The 20,198-nt window shown below is 44.9% G+C and overlaps 1 protein-coding gene across 9 annotated transcripts in view; it reads left to right on the top strand.

Annotated features, from left to right (window-relative positions):
- ACACB (acetyl-CoA carboxylase beta) overlaps positions 1-19,080 on the top strand; it is a 75,007-nt gene extending 55,927 nt beyond the window's left edge. For 7 of the 9 annotated variants that reach the window (XM_054006145.1, XM_054006149.1, XM_054006147.1 and 4 more), the window contains 21 exons: positions 576-617; positions 731-946; positions 1,956-2,111; positions 3,264-3,467; positions 4,151-4,306; positions 4,743-4,865; positions 5,654-5,923; positions 7,011-7,108; positions 7,485-7,605; positions 8,141-8,251; positions 8,966-9,109; positions 9,479-9,599; positions 9,801-9,897; positions 10,293-10,389; positions 10,661-10,796; positions 11,407-11,584; positions 13,586-13,698; positions 14,387-14,541; positions 15,202-15,372; positions 16,840-16,976; positions 17,259-19,080. In XM_054006145.1, the coding sequence (XP_053862120.1) occupies positions 576-617; positions 731-946; positions 1,956-2,111; positions 3,264-3,467; positions 4,151-4,306; positions 4,743-4,865; positions 5,654-5,923; positions 7,011-7,108; positions 7,485-7,605; positions 8,141-8,251; positions 8,966-9,109; positions 9,479-9,599; positions 9,801-9,897; positions 10,293-10,389; positions 10,661-10,796; positions 11,407-11,584; positions 13,586-13,698; positions 14,387-14,541; positions 15,202-15,372; positions 16,840-16,976; positions 17,259-17,385 (2,973 nt within the window). In that variant the 3' untranslated portion in view covers positions 17,386-19,080. Of the gene's footprint in view, positions 1-575; positions 618-730; positions 947-1,955; positions 2,112-3,263; positions 3,468-4,150; positions 4,307-4,742; positions 4,866-5,653; positions 5,924-7,010; positions 7,109-7,484; positions 7,606-8,140; positions 8,252-8,965; positions 9,110-9,478; positions 9,600-9,800; positions 9,898-10,292; positions 10,390-10,660; positions 10,797-11,406; positions 11,585-13,535; positions 13,699-14,386; positions 14,542-15,201; positions 15,373-16,839; positions 16,977-17,258 lie in introns of those variants that run through there. The other 2 variants (XM_054006151.1, XM_054006153.1) reach the window with 2 other exon arrangements.
- The last annotated feature ends 1,118 nt before the right edge of the window (positions 19,081-20,198 follow it).

Here is a 20,198-nt window from a genome sequence, read left to right on the forward strand (position 1 = left end):
CAAATGTACACTCAATATAGTTTTTAAAGACTAATAAATGATGGCTAGATGTTACAAGCCTGTTACAGACATGAGTGGTATGTATTAAAGGGATAAAGGAAGGACATCAGTAGAAGGTGTTATGGATGGTTATAAGCAACCTGACAGGTTTCAGAGGGGTAGCCGTGTTAGTCTGTATCAGCAAAAATAACAAGGAGTCCTTGTGGCACTTTAGAGACTAACAAATGTATTTGGGCATAAGCAACCTGTTAGCCTCTGTAACAATAGATTGACATATCTATTGTGACAGGTTTAGAGTAGCAGCCATGTTAGTCTATTGTGTGGCTCTCTATAGGAGGTTACTCTTAATATAAAATGTGAATGTTATTTTGTCAACTCAATTTTTTGATGGGGTGGGATGGGTTCAAAACAAAGATGTTACAAGTTGCTCCCCCTCTTTTGGGGGTGACTTCACTGTCTTGTGTTTAAATGCCCTTTTTGCTAGTACAGGTGAGAATTGCTTGAGCCTCCTGTCTGTATTTAACGCCATTGCTGGGTTAATTTTGTTAATGTGTCTGTTTTTTTCCCTTTTGTAGAGCGAATTTCCAAAGTTTTTTACATTTCGAGCAAGAGATGAGGTAAGGCTCATTGTCCGATTCTACTGTCTAATGTCTCTTAAGTCAGCTCTAGAAATAGTGAAATTATTCCAAAGTCAGACAAAGGTTTGCTCTCTTCTCTGGTGTGCACTCAGTTTGCAGAAGACCGGATTTATCGGCACTTGGAACCAGCCCTGGCCTTCCAACTGGAGCTGAATCGGATGCGTAACTTTGACCTGACCGCTGTCCCCTGTGCCAACCACAGGATGCACCTCTATCTAGGAGCTGCCAAAGTGGAAGAGGGCAATGAAGTTACTGACTACAGGTTTTTCATACGAGCCATTATAAGACACTCTGATCTCATCACTAAGGTAAAAGGACTTAGTGTTCCTTATGCTGTGACTCGAAATTAACACCATGTTTTTGTTGCTTTGTCCAGACCTGTACAGCTCTCTGGAAGACTGTTGTGCAGGGAGGGATGGACCTGTAGTGTATTCCTACCCCTCTCTCTGAATAGGCATGTGCTACTCATTTTTAGCCAGTCTGCTGTGGCTGCCAAGACAGGGACCAGCTGTGAGGATGGTTCTGAGATGCAGACGCATGTTGGCTAGATGTGGTAGAAACTACTGGTCATCTGTGACACTTTCTATCCCCCATCTCCGTAGTGTCTCGCAGATGTTGATGAATTTATCCTCACAACTGCATGCTGCCCTCTGTGGAGCCTAAGACACAGAGATTGAAATGAGTTGCCCATGCTGATACAGGGTGTCTGTGGCTGAGTTGGGGATTGAACCCCAATATCCATGGTCCCAGTCTAGTGCCTTAGCCCCAAGACCATCCTTCTGGCCACAACCAGTTGGGGACAGGTTTGAAAGAGTACCTCACCTCCAGGTCACTTTCTCTCAGAGATCACCTTTTCCTCCATCAAGCTGCTGACGCATTAATGGATAGTGTTCAGAAACACCCAATGGGAAAAGCTGTGATTTCCTTGCTGTTGTTTTACTCTGGCTTTAAGGACTGCGATCTAGGATAGCCAGGGTGTGGGGCATTTCTTTTTTGGGGGGTGCCCAAACTTTGCCAGTTTGAAGGCTGGCCTGCCAGAAGCTCAGGATTACACGCCCAGTTGTGTCTGTGAAGGAGCGTATTGCAGCTCTGCTCCTTTTTAATACAGGAGGGCGGCACATGGAGACTGCCGGTGCCAATGCCCTGCTCTGACCCTGTCACGGCCGTGGCCTATGCTTCTGTATTACAGCTGGAGGCTAAGGCTGCGCTTTGCTCACCAGCCTGATTTGGGCAGGGACAAGCTTCTGTCTTACCTGTGGCGGTATTGCCACTCGCTATCCATTCCCAGCTCATGTGCTGCCTTGTGCCCTGTTCCAGGAGGCCTCCTTTGAATACCTGCAGAACGAGGGTGAACGGTTACTCCTGGAAGCAATGGATGAGTTGGAAGTGGCCTTCAGCAACACCAGTGTCCGCACTGACTGTAACCATATCTTCCTCAACTTTGTGCCTACTGTCATCATGGATCCGTCCAAGGTGAGCTTCGTCGAAGTGGAGAACAAGCTTTCTGGGGCAGTGGTCACCTCTTTGGTCTGTGTCTGTACAGTGCCTAGCATCCCAGGATCTTGGTCCATGACCAGGGCTGCAAGGCACTATGGTAATACAAATAATCAATAACTTTTTCTTTTTCACTTCTAATGGGCACGAAAAATGGAACAGCCATGTTTTTTCCTGTACACAGAGGTTTCACAGTGGTAGGTTTGACTAAAGGGGCAGCAAATGGGAGAGATGGGAGATGTTTCTTCTCCCAAGTAGTGACCATCCTGTTGCTGTTCCGTTCTCCCTCCACCCTCTCCCCCATTCCACTCCATTAGCTGTAGGACTCAGACTCCCAACACCTCCATGTGGCTGCGTCGCTGTGTGCTTTGCCTCCTGTTCTAACTGCGTGCTCCTGGTGGAGGTGCTGTGTGCTGGGGAGATGCTGAGACCGCTAACATAGGAATGAATTAGTTTGTTAAATTTAGACCTGCAGGAATTCTCATGTAAAATGGTTGGTGAGTGGTACTGAGTGGCTACCTGCCAGTGCCAGGGGCTCAATGTGGGTGGTGCACTGGACCCTTGCTTTCTGGGCTGTCGGGAACTGAGAAGTAGGGAGGGAGGAAGGAGATTGAATAGAAGTGTAAGACTGGAAGGGACCTTGATAGGTCATCTAGTCCAGTCCCCTGCACTGAGGCAGGACTACCTGTTATCTAGACCATCCCTGTCAGGTGTTTGTCTAACCTGCTCTTAACCTCCAATGACTGAGATTCCACAACTTGTTCCACACAACCAGTTTGTTTTTTCTTGTCAAGCAAACACATTTGGCAGCACCAAGTTGCGCTCAGCTGGAGGGGACTGGGAGGGTGTTGCAGTGATGCCGGAGATCAGAGCAGGGAGGTGGTGGTACAGGGCCAGGGAAGGGGGACGTCTAGCAATTTCTCATTGGTACACGTTTAAATGTCTGTGTGTGAAAGCTTAAAAGGAGCAGGATGGGGGAAGATGCTCTTATGCTTAGACTTGTGCCATGTTACGGCCTAGAGTATGGTGTTACGTAGTCATGAGACTAATCGGCCTGTCTGAATGAAACCATTTGAGATTCCCCTGCCAGATTGGCAAGCATGCCCAGGTGTCTGGCGTTTGTGTCCCTAGATCGAGGAGGCTGTCCGCTCCATGGTGATGCGCTACGGCAGCAGGTTGTGGAAACTCCGGGTCCTGCAAGCTGAAGTGAAGATCAATATCCGTTTGACTCCTGTTGGCAAAGCCATTCCTATCCGCCTCTTCCTGACCAATGAGTCCGGCTACTACCTGGATATTAGTCTCTACAAAGAAGTGAATGATCCCAGGACTGGGAATGTGCGTGATTTACACTGGAGCTAATGCAGAGTGCATTTAAAAAAAAAAGTCTGAAAGCGTTTCCCCTCTGCTCAGACTCTCTCCCCCCAGGCTTTCCTTTCACCAGATCTTGTTACCATAGTTGAGCAAGTACAATTACTCAATTATGGTAGCATCAGGAGGGACTTCTGCACCTGTTAGGGCTGGAGTCAGTAGTTCCTGTCAGGGCTTCCTGGGAGCTGCCACTCAAGGTGTTACAATTCCTGAAAATATTGTAACAAGGCTGGGGCCACAGTTGTCATTCAGCTGCACACTGTAGCTACTTGGAACCTCCAAGTGACATCATGAACAGAACTCTGGCCCTCCTGCTCCAAAAGCACCACTTAAGCTCGAGGAGAATTGCTGCCAGCTCTGAGGAGTATGGGGCTGGTGACACATAGTTGCACTGTTCTGATTCTGAGCAGCAGAGGGCAGTGGTGCATGCAGACACTACTAGTTCATTACAATGTCCTCTGTGACTTCCCCACCCACGCTGGATACATTGTTCTTTTATATTGAATCCAGTTATCACTGAACGTGTAGGGCAGTTGTCATATACTAACTGATCTAACCTTTCCAAACCACTCTGAGGGATTGTGCATTAACTTTGTAAAGAACAATTCACCTGCGTGGGAGGGGAACTGACTCTCTGACCTTCCCTTTAGATTATGTTTCACTCCTATGGGGATAAGCAAGGGCCACAGCACGGGATGCTGATTAACACACCATACGTTACCAAGGACCTGCTCCAGTCCAAGCGCTTCCAGGCACAGTCGCTAGGCACTACCTATGTATACGACTTCCCTGAAATGTTCAAGCAGGTAAGTCCTGCTAAATAGCCATTGGAAATATTCCTGTCATTTCCTTTCCTAGTTCCATTTCCAGCTTTCCTGTTTGTGGGGGAGAGGCCGAGGGGTGAACCCTTTCTACCCCCAACTAGCATAAAAACAGGTTCATTTATGTCAAGTGTTTTTTAAGGAAATCCTCAGCAGATGTACAATTGACACAGCTCCACTGACTTCAGTGGGGGAATGCCAGTGAAGGAGCTGCACCAGAATGTCCTGTACAACAAGAAACAAAGCTGAGCCATGTTGTCAATTGTTCTTGTCCCCTCTTTATTTAAATAACTAGAATATCATTAAGTGGATGTTCATTTGTGGGGCAGCAGTAGCCTTTGAACTGCTTCAGCACATGGTTTCTGTCTCATTGTGTGTGTGTGTGTGTGTGTGTTAATTCTCTTAACTGGTTCTTTTGCAGGCTCTCTTTAAATTGTGGGGCTCTACAGAAATGTACCCCAAAGATGTTCTAACCTACACTGAGTTAGTGTTGGATTCCCAGGGGCAGCTGGTGGAGATGAACAGGATACCTGGAGGAAATGAGGTATGAACAAAATGAGTAGGTGGGAGACTGTAGAGCTGGGGAGGTATGGTATGGTAGTGGGAAAGACAGAAAACAGAAGGGAAGAGGTGTGGGGGGGGAAAGAGAGATGAAGGAGAGAGGAGGAAACAGACGCCAAAGACAACACAGAAAAAGATTCATCGTGATCTGTTATAGGAAGGAAAAGAGAGAGAGAATGGAGTGGAGCCAGAGAGAGAGATTAGTTACAGAATAATGAAAGGAAGAGATGTAAGTTGCACTTCTGTCCGACGCATTATGTAGAGAGCTGATTGACCTGTTCCAAGTAAATATAATCCCAATAAATGGTGCACAACAGTTTGTTCCTTTATCTCACAGGTGTGTGGTGGCACACGTGCCTCTCAGCATGGCTGAGTCCTTAGGTGTTGGGACAATTTTTCAAGCCCTGTCTATTTCACTGGCTTTTTTTTTTTTTTTTTTTTTAGTTTACTGCATCACTTTCAAGTGGAGCCCGTCCTCCTGCCTTGCAAGATGCTGTGCAGAGTTTGTTATGTGGTGCATCTTGGAGGAATGAATTGAATTGCATAAATGGTTAGGGAATCATATCTGAGCTGTGACTGACTGTGTTTCCCAGGTGTTCTAGCCACTTTATCAGAAGCCTGAACTTCTGCAAGTTGAACAGATCAACCTGAATTACATTTTAAAGTTTGGAGAATGCTGTTGGGAGTAGAACCTGACAGAGCGTAGCCTAAAACTAGTATTTACTTCCTCTCGAGAATGTTGCCCTTTTGACTTTATATCTCTTTGAGCAGGTTGGGATGGTTGCTTTCAAAATGAAGCTGAAAACCCCTGAGTATCCCAAAGGCCGAGACATCATTGTTATCAGCAACGACATCACCTACAAGATTGGCTCCTTCGGGCCCGAGGAGGATCTGCTCTTCCTGCGAGCTTCGCAGCTGGCCCGCTCGGAAGGCGTCCCCCGGATCTACATTGCAGCGAACAGCGGGGCACGGATAGGGTTTGCAGATGAGATCAAGCACATGTTCCAGGTAGCCTGGGTGGATCCCATGGATCCCTACAAGGTAGGTGCATGTGTCTCATTACAGTCGGGGGGGAGGGAAAAAACCTTCTTTGCGAAAGACCCAATTTGGGAATCAGAAGGGTTGAAAGATGCAACAGCAGCCCTGAGATTAAATGGGATTTGATAACATACGGGGTTAATACACAAGTCCGATTGCAGAGCTCCACTCACGAGCAGGGCCCCCCACCCCACTCCACGTACCCTCCATCCGCATCCTGTCTGCTGGCTGCCACCTTTGGGCTGTGGAATCTGCCCCGCCCCTCTCTGCAGTGTCTGGTGAACCCACTAACTGGATCAGGAAACCAGAAGGTGGCACTAAAATGCCCCTTTCAAAGCAGGCCGCAGGAGAGGGGACAGCCTGAGAATTCAGTGGACTGATTGTAGAGGCTCAGTGGTGGCTGATGGTCAGTTCTGTGCACGTGGTGCAGGGTTCTTTGTGCTTTGCATGGGTCTAAAGCTAGGTTTATTCTTTTTGTCTCACAGTCCAGGCTAATAAATAACCCTACGGTTAAAATAACAATGGGCAAAATTTTCAAAAATCCCAAAATGACTGAAGGAGCCTAAATTTCATTGTCCAAAAGTGAGCTAGGTGCCTGAGCTAGGTGCCTAAGTTAAGGTGCTTAACTCATCATAAGTGAATGGGACATAAGGACTTAAGGACCCTAAGTAAATTCTATGCTTTGAAAATTTTACCCAATGAATTTAAGGGTTTCTGTTTATTCTCATAGCCACTTGTGGGCATTTGCATACATTTTTGCGGTTTGGTGATGCTGTTATCAGTGTGTTACGTGTAATATGGTGATATATCGATATAAGAGTGTGTGTGTGTGTGTGTACGCACTATAAAATGAATACATTACTGTGTGCTCTTTATAAACTTAAATTATCAAAATACATGTACAGCTTTATTATATATAAGCTATTAGATTTTTAAACTACCAATCAGTGAAAACTGCACTACAAGCTGCTTATGCTTGTATTGGAACAGACTTTAACTTTTGCAAGTAGCAGGCGCCTGTTGGAAATAGTGTATTGAATGGCTTTACAGGCAGCTTCTTCAGCTAATTCTTTCCCGCTTTTTTTGGAAGGGGTTCAAGTACCTGTACCTGACGCCACAGGATTACACGAGGATCAGCTCTGTGAACTCCGTGCACTGTGAGCATGTAGAGGAAGGAGGAGAGTCCAGGTGAGTGGGTTTTTATTCAAGTCCCTGCGTACGTCTACGCTGCGAGCTGGAGGTGTAAGTTCCCCACTGACCTCTGATCGAGCCAGCACGCTGAACCAGCCACCATGGTTCACGGAGCTAGCTGCCCCGAGCATGTACCCAGTGTCTTGGACTTGTCAGGTATGTAGATTTATCCCCATCGCACCCCTGTGAGACAGTGAAAGTATCGTCCCCTTTCGCAGATGAAGAAACTGCCGCTTGGAGAGGCAAAGGGCCTCACCCTAGGTCACACGGTGTCTCCTGTGCCTGGGTCCCAGGCCGTACCTTGCACCTTGTGAAAATGAGCCCATTCTGTTGTCTTCTCTGGCTCTGTATTGTCTCTTCCACTTCCCCACAGGTATGTCCTAACTGATATCATCGGTAAAGACGAAGGGTTCGGTGTGGAGAACCTGAGAGCATCTGGTGCCATTGCCGGGGAGTCCTCCATTGCTTATGATGAAATTGTGACCATTAGCATGGTATGGCTTTTGGAATCATTAGCTGATTTTATGAGCCATTCTCCTTCACTCTTAGCCAGCACATGAGGCACCTGTGGCATTTGCGTCTAAAGCCACACAGGATGAAACTGCTCAGGATTGGCCATGTGAAGTGGAGCCAAATATTTATGAAATCCCCATGAACCAACTTAGCTATTGGGGTTCAGATGAAGTGTGCTAAAGCTGTGAAATGCTTAGAATTTATTTTCTGGTCTAAAATGCCAGTGGTGTACTACATTCAACAGAATATTGAGCAGAACTAGCCATTATCAGCTGGCAACCTGAAACCAGAGTGAAACAAGAAGGTTATTATATACAATGCCAGAGTTCAGTCTTCATTCAGTAACTTTGATTGTGGTAATGGTGTATCATTTAGATGAAACAGACTAGCGGCAGCCGTTTTGTTACCTATCTTCCAGGTTGGTACAAAAGAATGTAGAATTCTGTTAATTCTTCCTCATGATTATGTAGCCCTTTTTCCTCAGTAATTTTTGTCTTCCTTGTCTGCATCTCTTAGGTGACATGTCGTGCCATTGGAATTGGTGCTTACCTGGTGAGGCTAGGGCAGCGAGTGATACAGGTGGAGAATTCCCACATCATCCTCACTGGGGCTAGTGCTTTAAATAAGGTAACAAGGAGTTTAGTTCCACCCATCATTTTATTTTCCCCTGAAAATTGTCCTTTCCTGTGCTGATTTATCACTCTTCTTTGTAGCAACCAGAGACATTCGCTGTCTCCCACCTGCTAAATTCCATAATGGATACTCAGTATTTCACACTGAAAAACTCCACAGTACTCTGGATGTGATAGGTGTTTAAACCAGATGAGTTATTCATGGAATATGTGTACAAGAGATCAGTAAGGGAATTACAGGTGATTCATAGCATTTGAAGGTCTCTGCAAACATTAATCCATACACCTCTCCGCTGTGTTTCCTGAGACAGAAAGGTTGAGAGATTTGTTAAGGTCACAGAGCAAGTCATTGGCAGAGCTGGCATTCAGAGTGCCTTGCTCAGTCAGCTAGTTCAGTGTGGCAGGTGTATGAACTTGTCTGCATGCAGAGTTACGCCGGCTTAATTTAAGAAGAGATTTTTTTTTAAACCCATTTAGTTAGACCAATGCAAAAGGCAGTGTGGACACTCCTACTTTACAAAACCAAAATTTAGCTTAAGTCAGTCAAGAATAGGTTTAAATTAAATTAAAATAAGCCACTTAAAATTACCGTGTCTACACACAGGTTTGCACTCGTTTTAACTAAACAGGCACAAGTTTGTGTGTGCATAAGGTCTACAGCTACTTTACTCTAGGGGTGATAATCTTTTCTATTTATAACGTTAACTAGGTCCTGGGGCGTGAGGTCTACACATCCAATAACCAGCTCGGAGGCGTGCAGATCATGCATCATAATGGTGTTTCCCATGTGACTGTCCCCGACGACTTTGAGGGCGTCTATACCATCTTACAGTGGCTTTCGTATATGCCAAAGGTGAGTAGCTCCGACAGGACAGCAATGTGTTGGCTGTGACATTGTATTTAATGCAATGCCTTGTTTAAAACAAACACCCAACAGCTTTTTATAATCCATTCTATGTGCGGAAATTACTTTTGTAGTTGCTGTTTTGAAGGCGTTTGTGCCACCATCTAATGCACTAGAAGCATCGTAGAAAGTAATGTGAAATATTGTCCGTAAGGAAGAATAATTATACGTAAGGGAATTAATCTGGATTAATGGTATTTCTGTAACAGCCTAAGTAGCATTTCAGTAGGGTAAGGGGTAGAGTGGGAACGAACATTGTCCAGCAGATTTTTGTAGTGCTGTTTGGTAAAACTGGGTTAGAGATTTTTCTTCTTATAGGACAATCGTAGCCCAGTGCCTGTTACTGCTACAAGTGACCCCATTGAACGAGAAATTGATTTTGTCCCTTCCAAAGCCCCCTACGATCCCAGATGGATGCTGGCAGGAAGACCACATCCAAGTAAGTAAGGGTGTTCTAACCTAGACCTTCTGCAAAAACTCCATTCTGTCTCCCCATCCTATGTGTATTTGTTGCTGTAAAATCCTCCCAGTCCTGTGTACGCAGAATTTTACTGCTGTTTGATATAATGTGCGCTGGGAGTTTATTGTGAGCTGGTCAGCAAAATAACCTTACAGTTACACGCTCTGTTTCATTGCACAGTTGTTAAGGGAACCTGGCAGAGCGGCTTCTTTGATCATGGCACTTTCATGGAGATCATGCAGCCCTGGGCACAGACAGTTGTAGTTGGCAGAGCAAGGTAACCACAAAGCGCGGCTCTTCCCTAAACCAGCTGTTAACAGTGTACACTAAGAGCCATTTCCTGCCTGGACGTGCAGAATCCCGATTCCTACTGAAGTCTGTGCTCCTGTCTGAGTGGTAAATCAGGCAGGAGTAGGAACTAAACTATCTGTATAAAAGGTAGTTGACGTTCAGCAAAGCAGTGCTTTAATTAACTTGGGGCTGTGTCATCCCCTCCTGGGGGACGGGCCTTCCTGGGAACGGGTTCTGTGGTGTCCCCCTACGTTGCTCTATTGAGCAGTGGGAAAAGCAAGCCCCCTGGACTTGCTTTGAGACCAGCTGAACTTGTCTGCTCGATAGAAGTGAAAATTCATCTCTACTTTAGAAACTGACCTGGTCCCTGGCTCTCTGCAGATTGGGAGGGATCCCCATTGGTGTGGTAGCGGTGGAGACCCGGACTGTGGAGATGGTTATACCAGCTGACCCTGCAAACCTGGATTCTGAAGCAAAGGTATGTTGGGTAATCACTGGGGGGAGAGAATGTATGTACAATGGCAATGCTTCGTATCGTAAAGCTAGAAGAAAATCCTGCTCTGGATGACCCTTTTGTATGGATTTCTGGCTTCTCCGTTCTTCCTCGTCTTTCAGGCTGGTGGAATCAACTACCCTGAGTCCCTTCATTGGTTTTAAACCTTCCAACTACCGTACTTTGTCAACCTACCAGCCTCGTTTGCCAAGAGGGATCTAATCCGAACTGAACACTCCTGCTCGCTCTCTTTCAGATAGTCCAGCAGGCTGGGCAGGTGTGGTTCCCAGATTCAGCTTTTAAAACTGCCCAGGCTATAAGGGACTTCGACCGAGAGCGGCTCCCTCTCTTGATCTTTGCAAACTGGAGGGGATTCTCCGGTGGCATGAAAGGTGATTCGCTCTTCGCTGAACAGGAGTCAGGGAGGAGAGCCGGGTTGTGATCCCACGTGGCCCTCCGTGGAGTATGGGGATCCAGAGCAAGCTCAGCATGTCCCTTTATTACTGCTATTTCTAGGGGCGCTGTTTCCCCGAGAGCATGCTGACTGTGTGATGCTGTTCTGAGATTCGCCTCTTGCGTAGCTCCCCTGCACGGCTGCTGCTGCGGGGGCTGATGGCTGGGGGACGGGAGGGCTGCATTAGTGTCACATTGCAGGTTGGGGTGTCTTTTGTTTGGTTTATTTTTTTACTGTGGAGGCAGCCTGCTCAGTCTTTGTCGGGGAGGGAAGTGCTTTGGGTTGCTTAAGTAAGAAATCTAGCAGGTTTTATAGAGTCAAACTGCTGGACATCCTCAGCTGGGATGGCTGCAGGATGGCACCTGGAAGAGACAGGCACTTTAGAGTAGAGGTAAGTGCAGGGGTCCAGAGAAGGGATAGGGAGTGATGTATTAAACCTGGCGCTTCTCCCTGGCATGTGTCACCCAACCCACAGCTTATCTCTGTAGCGCCACAAAGCAGGAGGCATTACCAGAAATGATTGATAACATAAAGGTCTTGGTTTTCAGACATGTACGATCAGGTGCTGAAGTTCGGTGCGTACATTGTCGATAGCCTCAGGCAGTTTAAACAGCCTGTTCTTGTCTACATCCCCCCACATGCTGAGCTAAGAGGAGGGTCCTGGGTAGTAATTGATCCAACAATCAACCCGGTGTACATGGAGCTTTATGCAGACAAGGAGAGCAGGTAGGTAATATCTTTCTCAGGGTTTTTTTGGAGTCTCCTGTTCTGGTACTTTCCTTGTAACCCTCTACTGTTCTAGGCATTTTTCCATAGTCTTTGGCTTAAGTTTCTAGTCAGTCTCTCCATATTTTTTTAAGGGTTGGACAAGAATGATGAGCCCAAAACAGTCAGAATCATCTAGATTGCTTAGTAAACAGGGATCATGCAAACAACATGTATTTTAATACAGCTGAGCTAAATGTGAATGTACACGTCTAGGAACAAAGAATGTAGCTCCTACTTACAGGATGGGGCACTCGATCCTGGGAAGCAGTGACTGAAAAAATGTGGGGGTTGTGGTAGATAATCAAATGAACATGAGTTTCTAGTGCAATCCTGTGGCCAAGAGGGCTAATGTGATCATGGGATGCATAAACGGGAATCTTGAGAAGGAGCAGAGAGGTTATTTGACTTCTGTATTTGGCACTGGTGTGACCACGGTTGGAATCCTGTGTCCAGTTCTAGAGTCCACACTTCAAGAAGGATGTTGAAAAACTGGAGAGGATTCTAAGACCAACAATAATGATTAAAGGATTAGAAAACATGCCGTAGAGTGATAGGAGCTCAATCTATTCACCTTAACAAAGAGAAGGTTAAGGGCTGGCATGATCACAGACTATAAGTACCACATGGGGAACAGATATTTAATAATGGGCTCTTCCATTAGCAGACAAAGGTATAACATGATCCAATGGCTGGAAGTTGAAGTTAGACAAATTCAGGCTAGAAATAAGGGGTACATTTTTAACAGTGAGGGTAATTAACCATTGGTACAGTTTTACCAAGGGTCATGGTGGATTCTCCAATCCTGACTATTTTTAAATCATCACCAGGTGTTTTTCTAAAAGCTCTGCTTTAGGAATTATTTGGGGGAAGGTCTCTGGCCCATGCTACCCAGGAAGTCAGACTAGATGATTGCAATGGTCCCTCCTGGCCTTGGAATCTGTGTCTATGAAAATGTGACCTTCCTTTTCCTGTGCTTGTAAAGTGTGTGTATTCTCCATGCCACATGCCTGGGAGCCTTTGAATGGTGTTCTCTTCACTGATAAATCCTTCCCAATAGCCCACAGGGGTGGAAGAGAAAACTAAACTACACTTGGGAAAAGACAAATTTCTGCTTTATGCAGTGTAGCTGTAGCCATGACGGTATTAGAGAGACAAGGTGTTTATTGGACCAACTGAACCAGCCTTGAAGAAGAGCTTGGTGTGGCTCAAAAGCTTGTCTCTCTCACCAACAGAAGATATCACCTCACCCACATTTCTGCCTGTTTTTCAAGCAAGGCAGTCGTCATGAATGCAATTATTGCGAAAAATCTGAACAATACCTAACCAGTGTCCTTTTTAAAGTTATACAACTACAACTCTGTAACTGGTGATCTGCTGAGATCTTTCAAGTACTAGGAGAGAACCTGCATTATTAGTAGAAATAATACATACAGAACACCCAAAAATGTGAGGCACGTTGCAGGGGAAATACAAACCCGTTATGTGATCCCTTTATGAGTTCATAGACTCATTTGCAGCGGTCTCATTATGAGATTTGTTAACCTGCCAAACTCATGAGCCAACAGCTAAAAATTGTTGGGCTCTCACAGCACAATTTGCTGGATATTCTACGTAACTGGTCCTCCAACAATATACATTGCTGGGCTAAATAAACTTCTTATTTTTAATGGCCCTCCTTTTATCTTCGTGAATACTTGGTGATAACTATTGAACATAGGGGCAAATAGTAGAAAATGCTAGAAAGAGAAAGCTGCAGAAATCTCAGATTTGGGAAGGGAAACCCTTGCAGCGTCCCTGCTCTTAATCCTCAAATTTAAACACCCTCTGTACTGTAACAATAAGAACAAAATTTCTGCTGAAAATAATATAAAACTGGAAAGTCTTCCCAGAATGTATTTTCCCCACACAGACCTCTCCACTGTACCAAACTTGGCATCACAAAACCTCCGTCCTTTCTAGGGGAGGCATTTTAGAAGCTGAAGGAACAGTGGAAATTAAATTCAGGAGGAAGGATTTGATAAAGACCATGAGAAGAATTGATTCAGTCTATGCCAGACTTGTTGAACAGCTGGGTAAGAAGAGAATTTGTTTCCCCCTTTCCCTTTTGTTCCAGTTTACGTTGCTAGCTTAAAGCATGAGGCATGAACTCTGGAGATGGGTAAATAATGGTGCTGCAGTGACCATCTGGGAAATCCTGTTTAGGTGCCAGTGGAGGTTTCTTTTAACAGTGAATCCGGGACAGTGCCTGACCTGATTGGGGCCACTCCATACTATTTGAATATAAATTAATAATAATCTAAGGGGTTGTGATGTCCATAGTGCCTTGTCTATCTGTTCTTCACACCATTCACATGCGCCCTCGGAGAACAATCGTCAGCTCTACAAATGTTATTTCTTCTAAGTTACTTTTTGTTTCTAAGACCTTAAGAAACTATAAAGATGCTGTATGTAAAACACAAGCACTCACACAGTCTGTTTAGGCATAGCTTTAGCTTGGAAATCCTTGGGACAGAGACAGTGCCTTATTTTTCTATAGAGTGCCATGCACATTTGTGTCAGTGTATAAACCTCAAACTCCCATTTAAGGTCACTAGTACAGTAGTTAAGTCCATGGGTTTTCGTTTTTATTTATTTATTTAAAGGAGAATTTTTAACCCTTGGTTGTTCCTAGTTTAAAATTTGCTGCTCTCTTACAGCCTGGCTTGCAGGTAACTGAACTCAAATCCAGACTGACAGCTGCTTTGTTTCCTGGAATAACAGGTACCCCAGAACTCCTAAAAGAGGATCACAGAGAGCTGGAGAAGCAGCTGAAAGCTCGGGAAGAGCTCCTGTTACCCATCTTCCACCAGGTGGCAGTGCAGTTTGCTGACCTTCACGACACGCCAGGAAGAATGCACGAGAAGGGCGTTATTGCAGTTAAGCGACAGCGCTTTGCTTTCAGCTTTTATTGTGCTGATATTGGGGAAATGTAACAACCCCAATGATTCATCGTTAGAAAATATGGTCAAGGCATTTTAAAGAAAAAAATCTCATTACTGTAGAGGGCAGTGCCAGGGCTGATGTGGGTGAGACCCTGTCCTGTCATGGATGGGCAGGAGCATGGAAGTAGATTGCTGCTGCGTGACATGACCGCACCAATGCTTCTGACTTGGTATTTCTGAGGCCCCAGTCTCCACAACTCCTAATGTAGGGGTGAACCCTGCAGCACCCACCTAGAACCCCATTGGCTCCAGTGTCGGGCTCCGTTAGAGCGCTGTGCTGTGCAGAAAGGAATTCTGATCGGAGTTGCATTGTGCTGCTGGAGAGAGTCTTGCTGTCCCTGCAGAGTTTGAACAGCAGAGGTTATACCTCTGCTTCCGATGCTACTTTTTAGAAGGGCAGCATGTCTGTAAGCAGGGGGGGAATCTCTCTGGAGATGCAGATTGCAAGGATACACCCTGCCCCTCCCAAATATTTTGTCCAGACAAATAGAGTGTACCAGTATCCTGAACTTCAGCTTTTCCTCATCTCCGCCATCCCCAAAGCATTTCCTGTACAAGCCTGAATTTTGAACTCTCTTCCCTCCGTCACCCCAGGATATCCTTGAGTGGAAGAACGCCCGTACGTTCTTATATTGGCGTCTGCGGCGCCTCCTTTTGGAGGAGGTGGTGAAAACGGAGATTCTGAATGCGGACAGCGAGCTCAGCAACATTCACATCCAGTCCATGCTGCGCCGCTGGTTCATGGAGACGGAAGGAGCTGTGAAGGTATCTCTTCATCTTGGCTATTTCAGGTTCTCATGTTACTGATTTGCAGTCTGTTTTCTCAGTGTCTCCCGTACTGTCCAACGACAGCCTGCCGAGCTTCCCTACACGAGCACATGCTCAGTTGACTTCCTGAGTTTGGCTGAAACGTGATCAGAGTTACTGTTCCATAGCTTGAGTGTAACGTTCCTGCCATGGTGAATGGCCACTGAAATCCAAGCACGGTTCTTCAGATCAGGTGACCTACACTGGATGCAAGTGATCATCAAACTTAAACAAAATGGCGCAAAAAAAGAAGTCCTCTGGTTGATCTCTTTATCTTGAAGCAGCGTCTCTCAGTGGAGAAAGAAGAGATTGCATGCCGGTGCTTTCAAGCTTCTTTGTTGTATTTTTTTTTATTTATCTTTAAATAAAAATTCTCTAAGTCATGACTTATGAACTTTAAGTTAATTGACAATCGTGGCTGTTACTACCCTGTAAGTCTGATTTCTGTCCCTTGTAAAATAATAGAACCAATACTAAGAGAAATAGAACCACTAACCATTTAGGGAAAGACAGAACTCTAAGCAGTAAACTACATGAGTTTCAGAATAAGTTTCACTAAACAAACCGAAGTGCTTGATGAAATGATGGAATTAGTAGGTGAAGGGAACGTGAGATACATTCGATATAAGATTCAAGGATATTCAGTTTTGAGTAAAGCAGTTGATTACAACCTCGTGAAGTTTTACTCCACCAATTGACTTTGCTTGGCCTTAGCTATGAACACTGTCATGCGGAGTTGAGGGAGGGGTCTAGTGATGTACTTTTGGGATCTGTGTTTAGCTCAGGTTTTATTTGACATCTTTCTTAATGATCAGGAAGAGGGAATGTGGAGCATGAAAGACACTGAGAAGAGAGGAGTTGCAAATACCAGTGAGGATGGGAGGTGAGGGGGTTACAGAACCATCGAAAGAGAATAGGAAAAGTGGGAAAATAAATTAATAAAAAACCAAGAATCAACTGAAAAACTGCAAACCAATACATCTGGGGGGGGGGGGGGGGGGAGGGGAACTAGCCCAGATGTCTGCGAGGGATATTAAATGGGAGGAAGAAACCTGACAGAACAGTAATGCTGGGGGAAGAGGCAGAGAGAGGGAAAGTGAGACGGAAATCTTTGGGAGAGGGAGTAGAATTATGCAAATGAAGTATTGCATATTCACCTGCTATGCAAATTAAGGCATCACATTGTTTGCATAACTGCTTCAGCTTTCAGGACCTGCGCGGGCCTTAAAAGATATGTGAGGGTAAGATCTGTTGGTACAAGGAATAGTGTCCCAAGGAAGGCTGTATGTCCTGGGATAGTCTAAAACTGGATTTGACAGTACAATCAGGAGTAACCCTGCACTGGAAAGAAGATGGATTGGATAACTTTGTAGGACCCACCTCTCTCCCAGGAGTATGCAAAGATGCTCTTGTTGTTTTCTCTAGGGCTATCTCTGGGACAATAACCAGGCGGTGGTGGAATGGCTGGAGAAACACTTGCAAGAAGAGGAGGGTTCCCGATCAGCCATTCGAGAAAACATCAAATATCTGAAACGGGATTACGCCCTCAGACATATCCGGACGTGAGTACATGGAGTGCTCCAGCCTCTTACTGGAGGAAGTTGCATGTTGCTTAGTTAAAAGTAACTAAGTAGTACGTTTAATACTCCTGGGTATAAATGGCCACAATAGATGATTTCACCACAGTTTGGGTATAGTGTGTAGGAGGCACTGGATGGTTCTTGCTTAGATTATAAGAGCTTTAGAGCAGAAGCTGTCTTTCTGTGTGTCATGTACAATGCCCAGCTCTCTGCCAGTAATTCAGTGATGCCACCCTTCTCCTTCCCTTCTTGTGTCCACTGTAGCTTGGTTCAAGCAAACCCAGAGGTGGCCCTGGACTGCATGATTCACATGACTCAGCACATCACCCGTGCACAGAGGACCCAGATCGCTCGTCTCTTATCTACCCTGGATAACCCCCCCCCTTCTTGACAGAGAGGCCGCAGGTGGGGGTGCCAGGAACAATCACTATAGACAAGGAAGCGCACAAAGAGAAACCACTCCTTTTGAGACCAGATGTCTTCTTGCCTGCGTGTATTCGACCCTAGTGTTGAAGCCTTAGACTCTACTGATGTCTCTCAATAAATGATGCCATTGTTGCATTTTCAACCATAAAAATAGCCTTTCTGTGAACACCGTGTTCATCCTGGATTTGTGGGGACAATTAAAAAAACAAATCCATTACAGTGGCATTTTTGTGGGATTTAAATTCAACCCAAATTGACCTCAGGAGCCTTGTCTTCAGAACAAAGCCGGCAGGGATGGGCCCCATGGTCATTTTATAACTGAATTTAAAATCATTTATTTTTTTATTGTAAACCCAGTAAAATGTTGAGATACATTTCATTAGAATGAATGGAGCTGGGAGTAGAAATCAAACTCTGTATAATAGCCGGAAAGAGAAATATTTTTGTACTAATGTTTGTTGTTGCCAAACATCTGCCAGCATAATAAGAAAATGTTGTTATTTTTAATGAACAAGAGAAAACTGTGTTTTGGAAAAACATTCACACTAACCACTAGAAAACCACTGGAGAGCCTCTTCATTCCCCTGCTATGACAGTGTTCAGTAGAGGTGATTATGAAATAATTCTTGGAGCATGGTCAGGGATTCCAGGGAAGGTTTCGAAAGAGCCATACATTTCAACCTGTCCTTCATTTTATTTGTGGTCAGGACACCAAGTTTGCAGCTGTTAACACAGTTGTCAGTGCAGGATTTGTTAAACAGTCCCAGTTCTAACAAGGGAATGAAAAGGGGCAGTTGAATTTTCCATCTCTTCTTTAATTGGTGTCCCCTTCCATTTCATATTGGAATTCCTTGGAATTATTCCAGTGTCTGCACCTGCTTCCCCACCCACCCACGTACACTCTATTTGGAGTGGGGTGGGAAAGCACATGTGGACCTGATCTTGTCAGTGGTTAACCTGACCTCATGAATTAAGGTAACATATCACACATTTCAAACTATTTAGTTTAGTAAAAGCAATGATTTAGATCTTACTGTGCCTTGTTCTATTGTGGTAGCATGGCGGGTAACAAATCCATTTGCCTAATGTAACTGCATAATAGTGGTGATCCACCCTTTTGCCATTTTAAAAATAAATCCTCAGGTCACATATATCCTTCGACTGTCCTGGGTTGCATAACCTCATGACAATACATGTACCATGTCTCACTGTAATCTTTAATCATAAGAATAAGATACGGCTTTACGGCTCTTAGATATGGCCTTATGGGAATAGAATTGGTTACCTGGTTTAAATACAGTGTTAAAGCCATTATTTGGCAATGTTACAGATCCCATCAATTGATTGTAAACCAAATAATGACAAAACCAAAGAGACGCACAGGACAGCTATGCACACAGTGGGCTAGAGAATGTGATGAAACAACTTACTACATGCAATGCCAGTGGTGAGGTTTTTCCAAAAAGAATGTATTGTGTATTTTATTGAGAGGAGGGCAGCAGGAGAGACTAAAAGTTCCCTGATTTGAAAGGTGTTACACCTGAACGAGTTTTGTCAGAGAGAGAAGGAGGATGTGTTGTTAACAAAACTCACTGTATGGAAGGAGAATTGGGAAATCCAGCCCAACTGCTCCAAATAAAATGATGACATTTTTCAGGGAGGATTCTGACTTCTGTTTCTTTGTCTTTATACTAAATGCAGAGGTTCTATGACCTGTATCCTCTCATTGCATTAAATGCGCAGAGCAGAAATGCCTGCCAGCAAGTGACATGGAGCTCGCTTTCCTGGAGCAATGTGTTCATACACAAGCCCCTGCTCTGCCACGAGTGAGCTGTGCCACGTTGGTTAGCTTTACGGTTTCCAGCGCCTGCTGTTACAGTGTGGAAATGCCCGGTTGTGGTTCTTTCTAACCCGGTTGTGTTAGAGTGGGGTGGGGAAGCAAGAATGCTACTGCCAAGTTGCCTCAGTCATGTATCAGGGTGTGTGTGTGTGTGTGTGTGTGTCTTTTTCCCCTTTTCTACCTGGGTGGATTGGGGATTTTGCAGGAACTTCATTTGATGATGCATGGCCTGGGGCCTGCACTGCAACACTTGTTTTTGATCGGAAAAAGGGCATTCTGGGATAGCTTGGGTGGGGGTAGACCATAGAGTAAATGATTCTTTTAGATTACTCTGTACGTAACCTATAAGAACGAAGACTTCTGCTATTAAACTAGCTATAGTTCCAGTAATCTTACAAAATAAAATCTCTTAAAACATGAATATTTGCAAACCCCGTGCATGATGGAACGCCCTCCACTGCACCAAATTTAGGGATGAACTCTGTTCCATCACCACCAATGCAATGTCAAAGCCTATTTAAAACCAGTGAAAGCCAATAGCACATGTTACTGTGCACACTGGGGGATACTTTATTGTGGCTGCTTGGCGAGTTACCCTCAGCAACCCTCTGTCTCTTAATGAAAACTGAATATGATTTATATGAAATACTGTATGTCTGGGATTTTCAAAGATGTTTAAAGGATGCCCATCTCGCACTGAAAAATGGAAGTTTAGCTCCATTGTATTTTCCCTGTAACTAACATTGGACTGGTGTTCAGTACAGAGCTGCTGAGTTGTGTAGCTGGTACTTGTACAGGCTTAGTGCTTGGGATGCGATCAACATTTCAAGTGTCAGCCTGAACTTAATGGCTTTCCTTGGCTTAGTTGTCCGCTTCTGAACATTTGTTTAAATGTAACTCTCAGTGTAGGGGAAGCATGTGTAATTGAGGCAGAATTA

This window comes from Malaclemys terrapin, chromosome 16 (genome assembly GCF_027887155.1).
Source record: "Malaclemys terrapin pileata isolate rMalTer1 chromosome 16, rMalTer1.hap1, whole genome shotgun sequence".
Lineage (NCBI taxonomy): Eukaryota > Metazoa > Chordata > Testudines > Emydidae > Malaclemys > Malaclemys terrapin.